Source organism: Caenorhabditis briggsae (genome assembly GCF_000004555.2).
Source record: "Caenorhabditis briggsae complete genome, chrX, whole genome shotgun sequence".
Taxonomy (NCBI): Eukaryota; Metazoa; Nematoda; class Chromadorea; order Rhabditida; family Rhabditidae; genus Caenorhabditis; species Caenorhabditis briggsae.
The window spans coordinates 7,391,158-7,406,113 of NC_013491.2; the positions used below are offsets into that span (position 1 = coordinate 7,391,158).

A 14,956-nucleotide genomic window follows, 5' to 3' on the forward strand; every position below is an offset into this window, starting at 1 on the left:
CTTTTAGAAACCGAGATAATTGAGCTCAAAGTGCACAAATAGGTTGGAATTTTGTTTTTTTAATTATACTTCAAGCTTAATTATCTCGGTTCCTAGAAAAAAATATATAAAATTTGTCATTTAATAAAATGTTGGTGTTATTATGATTAACATGAATCAGTTGACAAATTTTTGATATCTCGTTTAGAAACCGAGATAATTGAGCTCAAAGTGCACAAATAGGTTGGAATTTTGTTTTTTTAATTATACTTCAAGCTTAATTATCTCGGTTCCTAGAAAAGATATATAAAATTTGTCATTTAGTAAAATGTTGGTGTTATTATGATTAACATGAATCAGTTGACAAATTTTTGATATCTCGTTTAGAAACCGAGATAATTGAGCTCAAAGTGCACAAATAGGTTGGAATTTTGTTTTTTTTAATTATACTTCAAGCTTAATTATCTCGGTTCCTAGAAAAAAATATATAAAATTTGTCATTTAATAAAATGTTGGTGTTATTATGATTAACAATTTAACAGTTGACAAATTTTTGATATCTCTTTTAGAAACCGAGATAATTGAGCTCAAAGTGCACAAATAGGTTGGAATTTTGTTTTTTTAATTATACTTCAAGCTTAATTATCTCGGTTCCTAGAAAAGATATATAAAATTTGTCATTTAGTAAAATGTTGGTGTTATTATGATTAACAATTTAACAGTTGACAAATTTTTGATATCTCTTTTAGAAACCGAGATAATTGAGCTCAAAGTGCACAAATAGGTTGGAATTTTGTTTTTTTAATTATACTTCAAGCTTAATTATCTCGGTTCCTAGAAAAGATATATAAAATTTGTCATTTAGTAAAATGTTGGTGTTATTATGATTAACAATTTAACAGTTGACAAATTTTTGATATCTCTTTTAGAAACCGAGATAATTGAGCTCAAAGTGCACAAATAGGTTGGAATTTTGTTTTTTTAATTATACTTCAAGCTTAATTATCTCGGTTCCTAGAAAAGATATATAAAATTTGTCATTTAGTAAAATGTTGGTGTTATTATGATTAACAATTTAACAGTTGACAAATTTTTGATATCTCGTTTAGAAACCGAGATAATTGAGCTCAAAGTGCACAAATAGGTTGGAATTTTGTTTTTTTAATTATACTTCAAGCTTAATTATCTCGGTTCCTAGAAAAGATATATAAAATTTGTCATTTAATAGAATGTTGGTGTTATTATGATTAACATGAAGCTGGGCGAGCTGGAGACGGTTGAGGAGGAACTTTGGCTAATGGAGAACGACGACGAGTGACTCCTGGAGTCTGTTTCTTTGCTGGAGCTTTTTGTGATCCATCAGCGTTTCTGCCGGATCATTCTTGACGTAGGCGTCAAGCGTCGACGTAGAGCAACTAGGGCAGTAGAACGTCCTGTTGGAGAACGACGTCGAGAAGCTATCTAATTTGTCGTTGACGTCGCTGGAGTTCCTTGGGTTCCTGTGCCTCGTTGGATGATTGTTGAAGCATCAGCAGATCTCAAGCGTCGACGAGGTGCCACTGGACTCGACTTAGCATCTCGTGTTGGGGTGAAAGAAGCGTGTCCTGGAGCCAAATGAGCATCTGAAAAAAAATGCATTCAAAACACCTTCTCAAGTTTGGAAAAAACACTTACCATTTGATTGGGTTTGAACCAGGCAATTGATTCTCAGAAAAATCAAAAAAGGGCCTTTCCGAATTCCATACAGAAGGAATTCTGGAAAGATCCGAATAATAGTAAGACATCTTTTCAGTGAAGTTGTCAGAATGGTACTGTATTAGCCAGACTTGCGCCTGTTGATCTCTTCCGCCGCGTAGAGGCTCAGTACATAGAAAGAGTAACAAGTTTTATCTGGGAAAAACTTGTCAAAAAACCTCGTCCGTTGGATCATTTATGGGATTTGTTGTACATCATCACATTGTTCATCAATTTCCATATTGGTTGTCTTCGTCGTCCATTGATTCATTTCATCATAGGATGAGTTTCTTCTTCTCTATTTTTTTCTACATCCATTTCTATCTCCAATCTTCTTGTTCACCCGATCCATCAACGTGACTTCTAGTTGCTCCTTCTCGTCTCTCATCTGCCTGATTCCATTTTTCAACTTCGCATTGGCTCTCTGAATTCGTCCATCTTCGTTTTCAAGTCGTCGTTCTCCTTCTTCACGGCTCGATTCTTGATGACTACCTCTTTCAATTTCTCAATTCGCAAAGCGGAAAAGTTTCCGGTGCTGACTGGATGGCTTCTTGACTCTTCTTGGGCATTTTTTGAGAAGTTGTTCGATTAATCTGGAAATTTCAGAACATATTTTAACAAATAAGAACTTAAGTTTTGGAACTGAAAATTTTTTGTCAAACCGGGCCGTTCATACCAGAAAATTGCCAAAATTAAGCACTGAAATGAGAGATGTGCCACTTTAAAATCGACTATCTTCCTTTTTTGGTTTTATGCAAGAAGGTGGTTCATTTCAAAATTGAAACTCTAATCATACATGATGTAATTTTTTGTAAAATGGGTTTATTGCTATTTTTGAGGCTAAAAAATCACTAAATGTAAGTTTAAATTGAGGACATGAATCTTTTTGATTTCAAGTCATTTTTGAGTTAAAATTTCGATTTCGAAATAATATTTTATACTTCAGAAAAATGCTTACCTCTTGGATGGGCTCAAACCAGCAATTGACTTTCAGAAAAATAAAAATAAAAACGAAATTTCCGGATTCCATGCAGAAGGAATTCTGGAAAGTTCCTAATAAGGATTAGACTTCTTTTCAGTGAAGTGGTCTGGTACTGTATTAGCCAGACTTTCGTCTGTGGATCGCTTTCTCCGCGTAGAGGCTCAGTACATTCAAAAGAGTAACTAGTTTTATTTGGGAAAAACTTGTCAAAAAACCCATCGACGTTTCTTCTTCTTGACCTCATTTTCAAGCTGCATGTTGATGGCGGTATACATCTGGCATTGGATAAGGATCTCTCAAAAAACCTCAGCCACTTGTTGATCTACCGATTCTTCCTTAACTCGCTCCTCATCGTTGTTTTGTTGAAGTTGAAGCATCTGAGTTTCCGCCTGAGTTTCGACCGGAATAGCTGGAACCGAAGACGTGACTTTATTGGGAACACCTGAAATACCAACATTTAAAGAAAATATTTTGAAAACAAATAAGGGTAATGAAACCATAATTGGTAATGTGACCTAAAAAAATTTGATATAAGATCCTTACCTGGCTTTCGGTTAGATTGTTCTCATCAGCCAACTTTTTCCGCTGATCTATTGATGGATAGGGGTTCTCATTGAACACCGCCAAGAGCAATAGGTTTTGTTCATCAGTAAAAGTCACCCGACTTGTCCTCTGAAAACGTTTTTTGAACACTTGCAGCAAAAAAACTTATTACCTTTTTATATGTGCTCTTTCTTTTCAGTTGTCGTTTTGAGCTAATTGGCTCACTGAGTTCTTCCGATTGCTGATCGTCCGTTTGGTCCTCGACATCCTGAGAACGTTTTGGGAAGACATAGTTTGTTCCTCGGTGTAGACAATCTGAAAATTGAAATGAATTGAGTGAAAATTGTGTTGAATTAATTAAGTTAAAAAGAAGGAACATTCAGAGAGACATTGAAACTAATAATTTGTGGGTTATGAGCTTTTACAACTTTTCTAGCGTTGTTTTAGGAGCCGCTCAAAAAGAACATATCTTGTTTTTTGGGTCATAGCTCGGTTTGTTTTCAAGCTATTGTTTTGAGGTTGAAAGTTTTGAAAGTGTAATAAAAGTTCAAGTTTGAGAAAAATGCTTACCTCTTGGTTGGGCTCGAACCAGCAGTTGATTTTCAGAAAAATAAAAGGAACTTTCCGAACTCCAAGCAGAAGGTATTCTGGAAAATCCCGTACTGTATTAGCCAGACCTTCGTCTGTGGATCTCTGTCGCCGCGTAGAGGCTCAGTACATTCGAAAGAGTAACAGGTTTTTTAGGGGAAAGCCTGTCAAAAAACTCGGAAAGTAGATTATTTAGTTATTGAATCCTGGTCAGCGGTCGGTGTCAAGACCGATGACAATCCTCACATCATATTCTCTAAATCCTTTTTTTCTTACTGCCGAACTTTGTCTTGTAGCTGTTGGATCAGTGCATCCTTCTGGGTGTTTTCACCTTGAAGAGCGGAGAAATTTTGTTTGAGATTTGTTATCTCTGCTTGAGAGTTCGCCAGATTCTGATCCAGTTCAGAGATTTGATCTTTGAGAGTTTTCCGTTCTGTGAAAATAGCACCGATGAAATTTTGGACCAGAAACTAGGCATTTTTTAGTTTGAAAGTTTTCACATTCACTTTTTGTGATGATATTTGAAACACAGCTTACTTCTTTTGGGCTTCGGACGAATTGCAGTTGGCATTCCCCTGGCTGTCGACAAGGATCCTGAAAAGAAATAAACGAGACTTGACTTTTGAACCTGAAAAAGGGTTCTCACCTTTGGATGGTGGGTGGCCGAATTGTTGGAAACCAGTAGAGTTGCCAAATTGTGGTTCACACTGCTGGAGCCGGAGCATGAGCCAGTAGTGGTGACGGGGCAAAGGGATACTGCAATTGGAAAGTTTGGAACATTCTTTGCCAATTTTGCGGATCCACCACTTCTTGATCTTCTACTTCTCCCGATTCTCCACCATCTTCCTCCGCGTCCATCTCCTCGTGACTACGCTCCATGACACCTGGTCATGAGTAGTCAGCGTCGTCCAGTTTCTCCTCTGAAACTTTTGAGCATTTCCGATCGATTCTTTTAATAAAAAGGACACTCACTCTTTTCTTTTAACTGTTTTAAGTTTCTGGCCTTTTGAAATTTAATGTTTTTGAAAAACAAACTGATATTGGAAATTGGGTTCAAAAATGCATTTAGAGATTAAAATGGACACTTACCATTTGATTGGGTTTGAACCAGGCAATTGATTCTCAGAAAAATCAATAAAGGGCCTTTCCGAATTCCATACAGAAGGAATTCTGGAAAGATCCGAATAATAGTAAGACATCTTTTCAGTGAAGTTGTCAGAATGATACTGTATTAGCCAGACTTGCGTCTGTTGATCTCTTCCGCCGCGTAGAGGCTCAGTACATAGAAAGAGTAACAAGTTTTATTTGGGAACAACTTGTCAAAAAAACCCATCAGATCTCGTTAGCTTCGTTGACAGTCGTTTCATCTTCTTGACCTCATTTTCAAGCTGCATGTTGATGGCGGTATACATCTGGCATTGGATAAGGGCCGCTGGGTGCTTCGTGTTTTCCAGTCCCCACTCATAAAACGGCCGAGGTACTATTCGCACTCGTCAAGTTGCCTCTTCCGTTACTTTGAGCTGTTGGATGGACGACAGGATTGATCTTTTGCCTGTAGAACCCGGAGACTTTGTCGAAGAAGTTGTCGGTCTTGTAGGTGTTCGCGAAAACCGATTCCAACGACTCTGATCTTTTGAGCACTGGGCGTTCTTCTTCATAATCTTCATCGGCACTCAAAAAATTCTCGTAGTCGAATTCAATGCTGAAAATGGTTTGAAATACAGTAAACGTCAACAAGGTCTATTTTCAGCTGATTTTCGGCTACTTTTCAAGAGTCTGGAACTCAGTTTTCAAGTCTCCAATAACTCTAACTACAAAAAAAAACAAAATTTCCTACAACTCTGTCTAAAAATCAAATTTCCAGCCATTCTAAGAGCCGCTTAAAATTCCAGAGGCTGACGACGAGACACGCTGAGTCTCTAACCTCTCTCGTTTTCTAGACGAGCTAGAAAGTTGGTTTTTAGACAGAATTGCACGTTCAAAAATGAAATTTTTGGAATATTTATAAAAATATTTTTAAGGTATGTCTTGCACCCAAAAATTTTCAAAGTGATCAAAAACTTGACAGCCGAGCTCCAGTCTCCGGAAAATGTATAATTTCAAGAATAATCCAAAATTCCATTTAAAACCCTACAATACAATCCAAAAACCAAATTTCTAGCTCATCTAGAATTCGAGATTATTTGAAGTTTTCCGAGGTTAGAGACGCATTGCGTCTTGTCGTCTGCGTCTCTAGCGGTTTCTAAAAGTGCTAGAAATGTGATTTTTGACAGAATTGTAGGAAATTTTGTCTATTTTATAATTAAAACGGTTTTCACCCTTCAAAATTTTGATCGGTAACTTCAAAATTTTGATCGGTAAAGTGATCGGTAACTGAAAACTGAGCTCCAGACTCCGGGAAAGTGTTGAAAACTCACTCCGAAGCTAGATACGGCAAATTGAAGTCATGCTTTTTGAGCCCTTTGTCCTGAATAGTTTCCGGTTTTCTGCCTGGTTTCGCGGTGAAGCCTTCTTCTTCTTCTTCATGGTGAGCTTGGGAGGAGGAGCCCCATGGAGCCGATTTCTGACGTAGATGAGCTCCTTTCTGGTCATTATGACCGAACGAATGGTCTTCTTTGGAGCTTCATTGACCTCGGTGGTAGTGGCAAAAAGAAGAGAATAATCCAAAATCCATTCGATTTGAGACCTATATCATCCGAGAACCTATATCATCTTAGAAATTGCAGAAGCAAAGGGGGGACCCCATGGTGATTTTTTTGCGAAATTTTTTTTTCGAAAAAAACTTGAAAACTTCAGGGGATCATTTTCTTTTATTAAAAACTTATGAACTGCTTATGTTATATGCTTTGAAAAATGTTTTTTGAATCATTTTTCAAACTACATTCTGATTTGTAAGAAGGATAAAATTGATGATTGGTGAAAGATTTTGAAAGCTTTTTTGATTGTAATTACAATGTCAAATGTTCCTCTATGATCTGGAAAAGCTTTCTAGATTTTCCAGAAGAACAACCAAAAATAAAATCAAAAAACAATAACGGGAAGAGGAATCGAACTTACAACCGGTTGGATACGTTTCATCTCTCCTCGCCACTACACCACTGCTCATTTTCTCGAAACTGGTAGCTCTTTAGCAAAATCTAAAAATAGATTTGAAAATGTCTCATTCTCAGCTTTCGAATGATATAGGTCTCATACAGAAGTTCCACCCCCCGATTACAACCTTCCCTAGTTAAATAAATTTACAAATCTCAGAACTCTACAATTTTCACTGTTTCAAAATTTCTAGAAACAGTGAAAATGTTTTTTTTATTGTTGCGGCTTCTGTTTCGACATTAAAAATTCTGAAAAAAAGAAATTGCTATTTTATTTGGAATACGGTCATTTAATAGAATAAACCCCTTAACCTTCACCTTTGAGCCTATTTATCTCGCTCCCTCGGAGAAAAATGAAAAAGGTTTCAACTAGTAAAATGTTTGTAATATTATCAGCAATATTTTATCAGTTAATCCCTTTTTGATATCTTTCATATGAAACGAGATTTATAGGCACAAAGCTTACGGGTTGGAGGCATATATTACGATTACTGCTGCTCAACTTTTTTTTTCTTCATACCATCAGATAACTCACGACGTACCACATCACACTTCGGCAAAACTTGAATAATAATCTCCTAAGATTAATGTAACCAAATAATACAAGATTTATGACCCTCTGACAATTGCATTCCTACTTTTTTGACGATTTGTTTGTTCAACGTCCTTTGTTGTTACTTTCTCAGGAACTGAGCAATAAGAATTGTCTGTAGTGTCACTCAAGTGTGATATCTACATCTTTGAAGTTTATGGTCTCATAATTTTTACTATTTTCAGAGGAAAATGTGGCAATTTCAGTTTATTTTGCAGTTTCATAATAATCCATTTACCCCAGAAATCCTAAATTTTAACGGTTTCAAATTTTCCAGAAACAGTGAAAGTAATACTTTCGATTGTTTCATCGGTAATATTTGTCTCTGTACATGATCTCAATAAAAACGTTTGGCACGCTAATGCCTCTTCTCCAACCCGTCAATTTTAAGCCCATGGTCCCTGTAAGAAAAGGCCCAGGCCCCCCCATTACACTTTGAACCCATAAATCTCAGCTACTGTATGAGATATCAAAAATCTGTCAACTGATAAAATGTTAGTCATATTATGATCAATGTTTTATCAGTTGACCACTTTTTGATATCTCTCACAGAAATCGAGATAAATTGGTTCAAAGTTCGGAGTGTCCCACCTTCTTTAAAGTTGAAAATAGAGTGCCTACCACTGTTATCAGTTGAAAATAAAAAATGCAGAGTTTTCAAAATATCTTGAAACCGAAAGTTTTTAGAAAATTTGAATATAATTTGCTTTTAAACCGGAAATATGTTCAGAAGAACAAAAGGGGTAAATCTTGAATTTACAATACTGGCAGGAAATCAAAAAAAGAAAATTCGAAATGCTTAAAAAATTATCGCGTCAGCAACAATACTATTTTAAAACCTACATTCATTTATTATGTAATTTCTGTGAAACCGAAAAATCATTTCGAATGCAAAACTCATTTTTCTTTGCCTAAAAAACATTATCTTCTAGTAATACCACAAATTTACTCTTCTCCTGAAAACTTTAAATGACCATAACTTGGTTCAAAATCATTGTAGAACCTCTATCTTTGGTGTGTCTTGTAGGAAAATTCATGTGAAATTGTATAATTGTACACATTCATGACCACAATATTGAGTTAAACACGATTTTTAAATCTTCCGGTGTCATTTTGAAACAGCAATTTTTGGGAAATGATAAAACTTATAAATCGCTCAAAATGTCTAACAAAACGCTTGAAGAACCGAGATTCTAAGACAATTTTGGGCCGAGTTGTAGCCATTTGAAGTTCATAGGTGTTATAGATGCAGAGAAACGAGAGCGCTCTTGTTTCTCTGCGTCTTCTCTCGCCCTAGAAACTTCAAATGGCTACAACTCTTGAAAATTTTAGGTTAATTTTCAATCGATTTTGCGAAGCTTTCCAATGTCTCAAATAAGTTTATTCATAATTAGAAAAAAAAATACTGTTTCAATTTTCCAGAATTGTTTGAAACTCTAACAACAAAGCAATCAGGAATGACTTGTCAGATGAAAAATATCAATGGAAAGAGTTCTTAACTTTGACCCAATTTATCTCGGTTACTGTGAGTGGTATAAAAAAGTTGTCAACTATGAAAATGTTATTGATAATATGATGAATATTTTATCAGTGTACCACTTTTTGATCAGTGTTTTTCACATCTATATATTCAGAATCATTGGTTTTGGATTTTGAATTCCCATTTTTTCATTTGCATCTGATTCAGAAGGCGTTGAGCTTTCCTGATAGCTACATCTCTGCTTCAGCAAACACTTTCTACACCAAAGCTTTCGATTCTCCATCCCAAAATGGGCACGATATTTTTTTCCTGGCTTTTGTTTCTCTGAAAACTTTAAAAAATCAAAAAATCGATACTTCAAAATCTCACCATCAATCATTTTTCGTGTTCTCTTCTTCGTTTTTGCTCTTCGATAGTTTTGAGCAGGTGACCATTCGGGATATTTTATTTTATGCTCTTCGTGCTCTTTTTCAGCCTTATCAAAGTACTTTTTGCGTTCTTCTGGGGACAATTCTTGCCATTTTTTACCCAAAATTTTGTTGTTTTCAGCAGATGGCGTTCCAGGCTCCGTACACAATTTTGGCCGATGCTCCTTGGCAAAACACATGAACGCGTTCAATGGCTTCTTGATTCTCTGGTGTTCATCATCTTCTGGAGATTTAGAAGGTTCCTTGACGTCTTCAGCTAGAGATTCTGATTCCTGATGGTCTTCTGGAGCCAACACGCCTTCATTAACTGGCAACGGTGTAGCCAGAATGGAGAATTTCTTGGTTTTCTGATCTTTATCTTCTGGAGATCTAGAAGCTTCCTTGACATCTGGAACGTCTTCAACTGATGGATTCGGGTGGACGACGTTGGCGAGGTCATCTAGAGCCATCACGCCTTCAACTGGAGGATTCTGAATGGGCAACGGTGTGACCAGAATAGGGAATGGCAGAAAACCAGGGGTCAGTCAGAAAAATCAAAAAGGAACTTTCCGAAATCCATGCAGAAGGATTTCTGGAAAGAACCGAATAATAGAGAATGAGAAGAATTTTTAGAAAAATAAGGGGAGCTTTCCGAATCGATTCATTTGCAGGAATCAATAGAAAACCCCCCGGACTACTGTGGCTGCCGTTCAGTCAGGATGCCGAGCGAATACAATGACATTGTTTCTTGCCAACGCACAGACACGCCTGCTCCCTCTAACCGGCAGACAACCAGAGTCTGAAGGGGAAATGAGAGACGCAGAGAATCGAGGTGGGACGGGTGGGAAGGCCAGGTGGGGTGGGTAACAGAGAACGGGTGAGAAGGAGGGTCCTCCTCTCTCTCTGTCACTTCGACAAAAAGTTATAAAACGGTCATATATGATGTGAAGAGACCCTTAAGTAGGGTAATTTATGTGAAAAGACTAGCTGGGATTAGAGGAACAGGTGGGAATGATTGACCTTCCCAGGAGTCAATTTGGAGATATCGGAAGGTTGTGTCTCTCTTGAACCTTAACAAAAAATTATGAGAATGTATTGAGTGCTTGTAGAGACTAGAAGTTTCTAAAGGGAAATAATGGAGAGTAAATTCTTGATAAGTTCTTGAAGAGTAAATTCTTGATAATTTGAAAGCCCCGGATAAAGTTATATAGATAAAGCAATTGATTTGAACCTTTCAGAGTTTTACAAATGTATTTTTTTGCCAATGAGAATCAAACAATCAATAAACAAAAATATTCATTTTCAAAAAAAACTGGCTTATTTTGTCCCACATTTTGTACCACTTCCTCTTATCAGTATTTGTCCTCGTATCCTCCGCCTTTCCATAAGGATTGAACAGAAACACTGAAAACAGGAATATACGTTTTTGAATACTCCTAAGATATTGAACCTACTCACATTTCAAAATGGCATATTTGTTGAATCGTTAGCTGGTTCCTCTTGTCTCCGTGAACAACGAGCAGCAGAATTTCCGAAGTGTTCACGAGGAATTATTTTTATTCTGAAAAAAATAGTAAAGTTAAGAATCGCAAGTACTCTGAACCTTAAATGGCATACTCAATTTCAATTATCCTGTTAGAAACTGAGATAATTGAGCTCAGAGAGCTAGTTTTGGGGGAGTTTCTACAGTATGTTTGGAATTTTCGCTAAGTTTTCAATACCCAACAAGATTTCGCAATCGGACAGATTTATTGCTTTTTTCAAAGAGTGATTGTTTTTTCAATAATTCAGCGAATGAAAAACAAAACTCACTAATCTTTCACTGCAATACTCCATGGAGTCTCAATTTGGCAAGGTTTTCCGATGACGGAGGAAAAAAAAACGTGAGTAATAGATGTTACTGTAGTCAAAGATCACTTTTGATGAGTGCACAGAAAGATCAGTAAGAAAAATTTTACAGTGAAGTTCGTCGTGGATGTGGCAAATCATGCCAAAGGGATCCAGCCACCTCCACCTCCTTCATAAATCGACTCAATCCAATATGTGTTGAACGTCAACAGTAAGATTTATCAGAAATTTGTGAAAAAATAGATCACTTTTTTAGAAATGTTCATGAACGTCAAGAAACACTGTTGAGCTCCGAGCAAAAATCAACTGGACAGAGAGAATCGGAAAAGGAAAAGGACTGCTGGACAATAAAAATGTATTGAGTTTTCTATTATTATATAATATTTTCAATTCCCCGGTAATTTTCACATTTTGAATTAATAAAAATTATTGAATTTCGTTCTTGTGTACCAAAAAAAATTAGGCTGAGGAGAATATTACAAGTTCACAAAGTTAGATTAATGTCTCTCAAAACTCGGAATATAAAACTCGGAACTCGGTTGGCGGCGGAAGGTGAAACTCGGAATATGAAATTCGGAACTCGGAAAGTAGAATTTAGATCACAGAACTCAGAAGGCGGAATTTGGAATTCGGAACTCGGAATCTGGAATTCTCCGGCAAAAGGCAATGAAAACCCAGAAAAACACAAGAACGAAAGAAACTGAAAGAAACTGACTTTCTGTTACCTTATGAAGGGAGAAAAGGGGACCAGGTTTAGCACATCTCACCCAAAGCTAAGCTTGTTCACAATTGTCCCGCCTATTTTTCACTTTTGTGTGTCTTTTTACGTCATCAGATGACATGTGAAGAAGAAAATAATCAAAATATGATAGATAACGAACACCTGAGGTTAAGGGTGAATCAAAGGAAGCCAGATTAATACCGTCCTCCAAACAGGAAGGAAGAAACTAAAAGCAAGGATGTGAACCGCGGCATCAGATTAATTTGTTGATTGCAGCCTTAGAGCTTGCAGATCCCCAATAGAATTTCAGAGTAATTTCCAAATTTGCTAGAATTCGACCAAATGGAGTGGTGACGACTGTCAGCATGTTTTTGGAACCCGGTAAAGTGAATGAAACTGGGTCATTATGACGTGGCATCCAACTCACTTTCCCATGCATATGCAACAAAAACCCGTAGCCAATGCACATACTTTTGAAAAGTTCCAAAAACTAAAGTTTAAAAAAAACTTGTTCACAAGTAGAGTGCTCAGTAAAATGGTAAATTCCACAAAAAAATTGAGTTTGAGTTGTTCAGGTCCATTTTTGAATACTAAAATCTTGAATCCAAATATTGAAAATATAAACTTTCAAATTTCAAAACCCTAAAATTCTAAAAATCTTAAAACCTAAACTTTCAAATTTCCAAAACCTGAAATTTTGAAAATCTTAAATTCAAAAACCCAAAAATTTAAAGTTTCGAAATTTCAAAAAAATGGAGAGGGTGAGGGAGGACTTTAAATTTCTAAAAAACAAAAAAAATCAAAAATCTAAAAAGCTTGAATTCAAAAATCTTAAAGCCTAAACTTTCAAATTTAGAAAACCTTTCAGGGTTTTTTCCATCAGGATTTTTTCTGATATCAGACTTTCGGACCCCAGCACGCTTGTAGAAATGTCTTGCCCAGCACGCTGGTAGAGATGTCACGGATGCGAGTACATGCTGGTGGAAAAAGCGATTGTGTTGGGAACCATTGGAAGAAACTTTGTCGCAGCGATGAGTGGGGGAATTGCCTATGTGTTCGTGGGGGAATTGCCTATGTGTGGATTTCAATGATGCCACCACTGAAGACATTCTCTTGGTCAAAATCGAGGAGGTCGCCCAACTCACTTGCTCGGAGCTCGGAAAACAAACACTCACTTATCGGCAAAAGCAGCATCAGAAGATCATTAAAGTTTTCCTACGCGACTACAAAAGAGTTTTTGTCGAGCAAAAGAAGGAAAAAAAAGAAGCAAGCCGAGTTGGACAAGACCAACAAAGGACATGAGTCTTCTTTCAGTCGATAATTCTAAGCCACATAATCTGCAAGCTCTAAGGCTGACAATCAACAAATTAATCTGATGCCGCGGTTCACATCCTTGCTTTTAGTTTCTTCCTTCCTGTTTGGAGGACGGTATTAATCTGGCTTCCTTTGATTCACCCTTAACCTCAGGTGTTCGTTATCTATCATATTTTGATTATTTTCTTCTTCACATGTCATCTGATGACGTAAAAAGACACACAAAAGTGAAAAATAGGCGGGACAATTGTGAACAAGCTTAGCTTTGGGTGAGATGTGCTAAACCTGGTCCCCTTTTCTCCCTTCATAAGGTAACAGAAAGTCAGTTTCTTTCAGTTTCTTTCGTTCTTGTGTTTTTCTGGGTTTTCATTGCCTTTTGCCGGAGAATTCCAGATTCCGAGTTCCGAATTCCAAATTCCGCCTTCTGAGTTCTGTGATCTAAATTCTACTTTCCGAGTTCCGAATTTCATATTCCGAGTTTCACCTTCCGCCGCCAACCGAGTTCCGAGTTTTATATTCCGAGTTTTGAGAGACATTAATCTAACTTTGTGAACTTGTAATATTCTCCTCAGCCTAATTTTTTTTGGTACACAAGAACGAAACTCAATAATTTTTATTAATTCAAAATGTGAAAATTACCGGGGAATTGAAAATATTATATAATAATAGAAAACTCAATACATTTTTATTGTCCAGCAGTCCTTTTCCTTTTCCGATTCTCTCTGTCCAGTTGATTTTTGCTCGGAGCTCAACAGTGTTTCTTGACGTTCATGAACATTTCTAAAAAAGTGATCTATTTTTTCACAAATTTCTGATAAATCTTACTGTTGACGTTCAACACATATTGGATTGAGTCGATTTATGAAGGAGGTGGAGGTGGCTGGATCCCTTTGGCATGATTTGCCACATCCACGACGAACTTCACTGTAAAATTTTTCTTACTGATCTTTCTGTGCACTCATCTAAAGTGATCTTTGACTACAGTAACATCTATTACTCACGTTTTTTATCCTCCGTCATCGGAAAACCTTGCCAAATTGAGATTCCATGGAGTATTGCATATCTTCGGGGTAAGTCATAGTCTATAATGCAAAAATATATTTTTTCCGATGACTGATGGCAACAAGAAACGACGAGCCACTTCTAAAAGCTTTTCAGCGTTTCGATCTGAAAATTTCTCATGTCTTTCAAAATATTTTGAATATGTTCCATTTTGGGTACGCTTTCTAATTTTGAGTTTTCGAACAAATTCAAAAATACTTATAATTTTTGAAGAATAATTGAAAAAACTGACCCTTTTCTTCGGGAAAAATCAATAATGAAAGAAATTTTCAAAAATCCGTTCATTTATAGGATTTCTTGAAAGTTTCTATTAATAAATAGATTTAGAAGAGGAAATATTCAGAAAAATAAGGGAAAAGAATTCCCGGAGAGACGTCTATTCAGTAAGTCGTCATGTAAGAGAAATGAAGGGGTATGTGAGGAGCGGGGCCACGATTTTGAAACGCTCACTGTTTCTCTGCGTCTACTCTATTCACTTTACTCTCTACCATCGATGAATCACTATTGAATTTCTCTGCGTCTCTCAAGTCGCTACACTCTCTGAGAAACAAGAAATTATTTCCAATGTTTACTTCGTAGTCATGCCACATAAGCATGAAAGAGTCAAAGAAGAC

At 36.6% G+C, this 14,956-nt stretch overlaps 5 protein-coding genes across 5 annotated transcripts; 2 read left to right on the forward strand and 3 right to left on the reverse strand.

Annotated features, from left to right (window-relative positions):
• Nucleotides 1-3,017: 3,017 nt before the first annotated feature.
• CBG11788 lies at nucleotides 3,018-4,551 on the reverse strand (the record flags this gene model as incomplete). The annotated part of the gene is made up of 5 exons (XM_002648727.2): nucleotides 3,018-3,137; nucleotides 3,239-3,367; nucleotides 3,411-3,553; nucleotides 4,364-4,420; nucleotides 4,473-4,551. 5 exons carry the CDS (start codon nucleotides 4,549-4,551, stop codon nucleotides 3,018-3,020), a joined length of 528 nt encoding a protein of 175 aa, XP_002648773.2.
• Nucleotides 4,552-9,132: 4,581 nt separating this feature from the next.
• On the reverse strand, nucleotides 9,133-9,867 carry CBG11789 (the record flags this gene model as incomplete). Its single annotated transcript, XM_045239367.1, has 1 exon — nucleotides 9,133-9,867. The coding sequence occupies one exon, from the start codon at nucleotides 9,865-9,867 to the stop codon at nucleotides 9,133-9,135; it is 735 nt and encodes a 244-aa protein (XP_045094668.1).
• A 265-nt stretch (nucleotides 9,868-10,132) lies between these two features.
• On the forward strand, nucleotides 10,133-11,607 carry CBG11790 (the record flags this gene model as incomplete). Its single annotated transcript, XM_045239368.1, has 3 exons — nucleotides 10,133-10,167; nucleotides 11,358-11,456; nucleotides 11,502-11,607. 3 exons carry the CDS (start codon nucleotides 10,133-10,135, stop codon nucleotides 11,605-11,607), a joined length of 240 nt encoding a protein of 79 aa, XP_045094669.1.
• A 1,314-nt stretch (nucleotides 11,608-12,921) lies between these two features.
• CBG11791 lies at nucleotides 12,922-13,287 on the forward strand (the record flags this gene model as incomplete). Its single annotated transcript, XM_002648730.1, has 1 exon — nucleotides 12,922-13,287. One exon carries the CDS (start codon nucleotides 12,922-12,924, stop codon nucleotides 13,285-13,287), a length of 366 nt encoding a protein of 121 aa, XP_002648776.1.
• Nucleotides 13,288-13,954: 667 nt separating this feature from the next.
• On the reverse strand, nucleotides 13,955-14,938 carry CBG11792 (the record flags this gene model as incomplete). Its single annotated transcript, XM_045239369.1, has 3 exons — nucleotides 13,955-14,060; nucleotides 14,106-14,204; nucleotides 14,793-14,938. 3 exons carry the CDS (start codon nucleotides 14,936-14,938, stop codon nucleotides 13,955-13,957), a joined length of 351 nt encoding a protein of 116 aa, XP_045094670.1.
• Nucleotides 14,939-14,956: the final 18 nt, after the last annotated feature.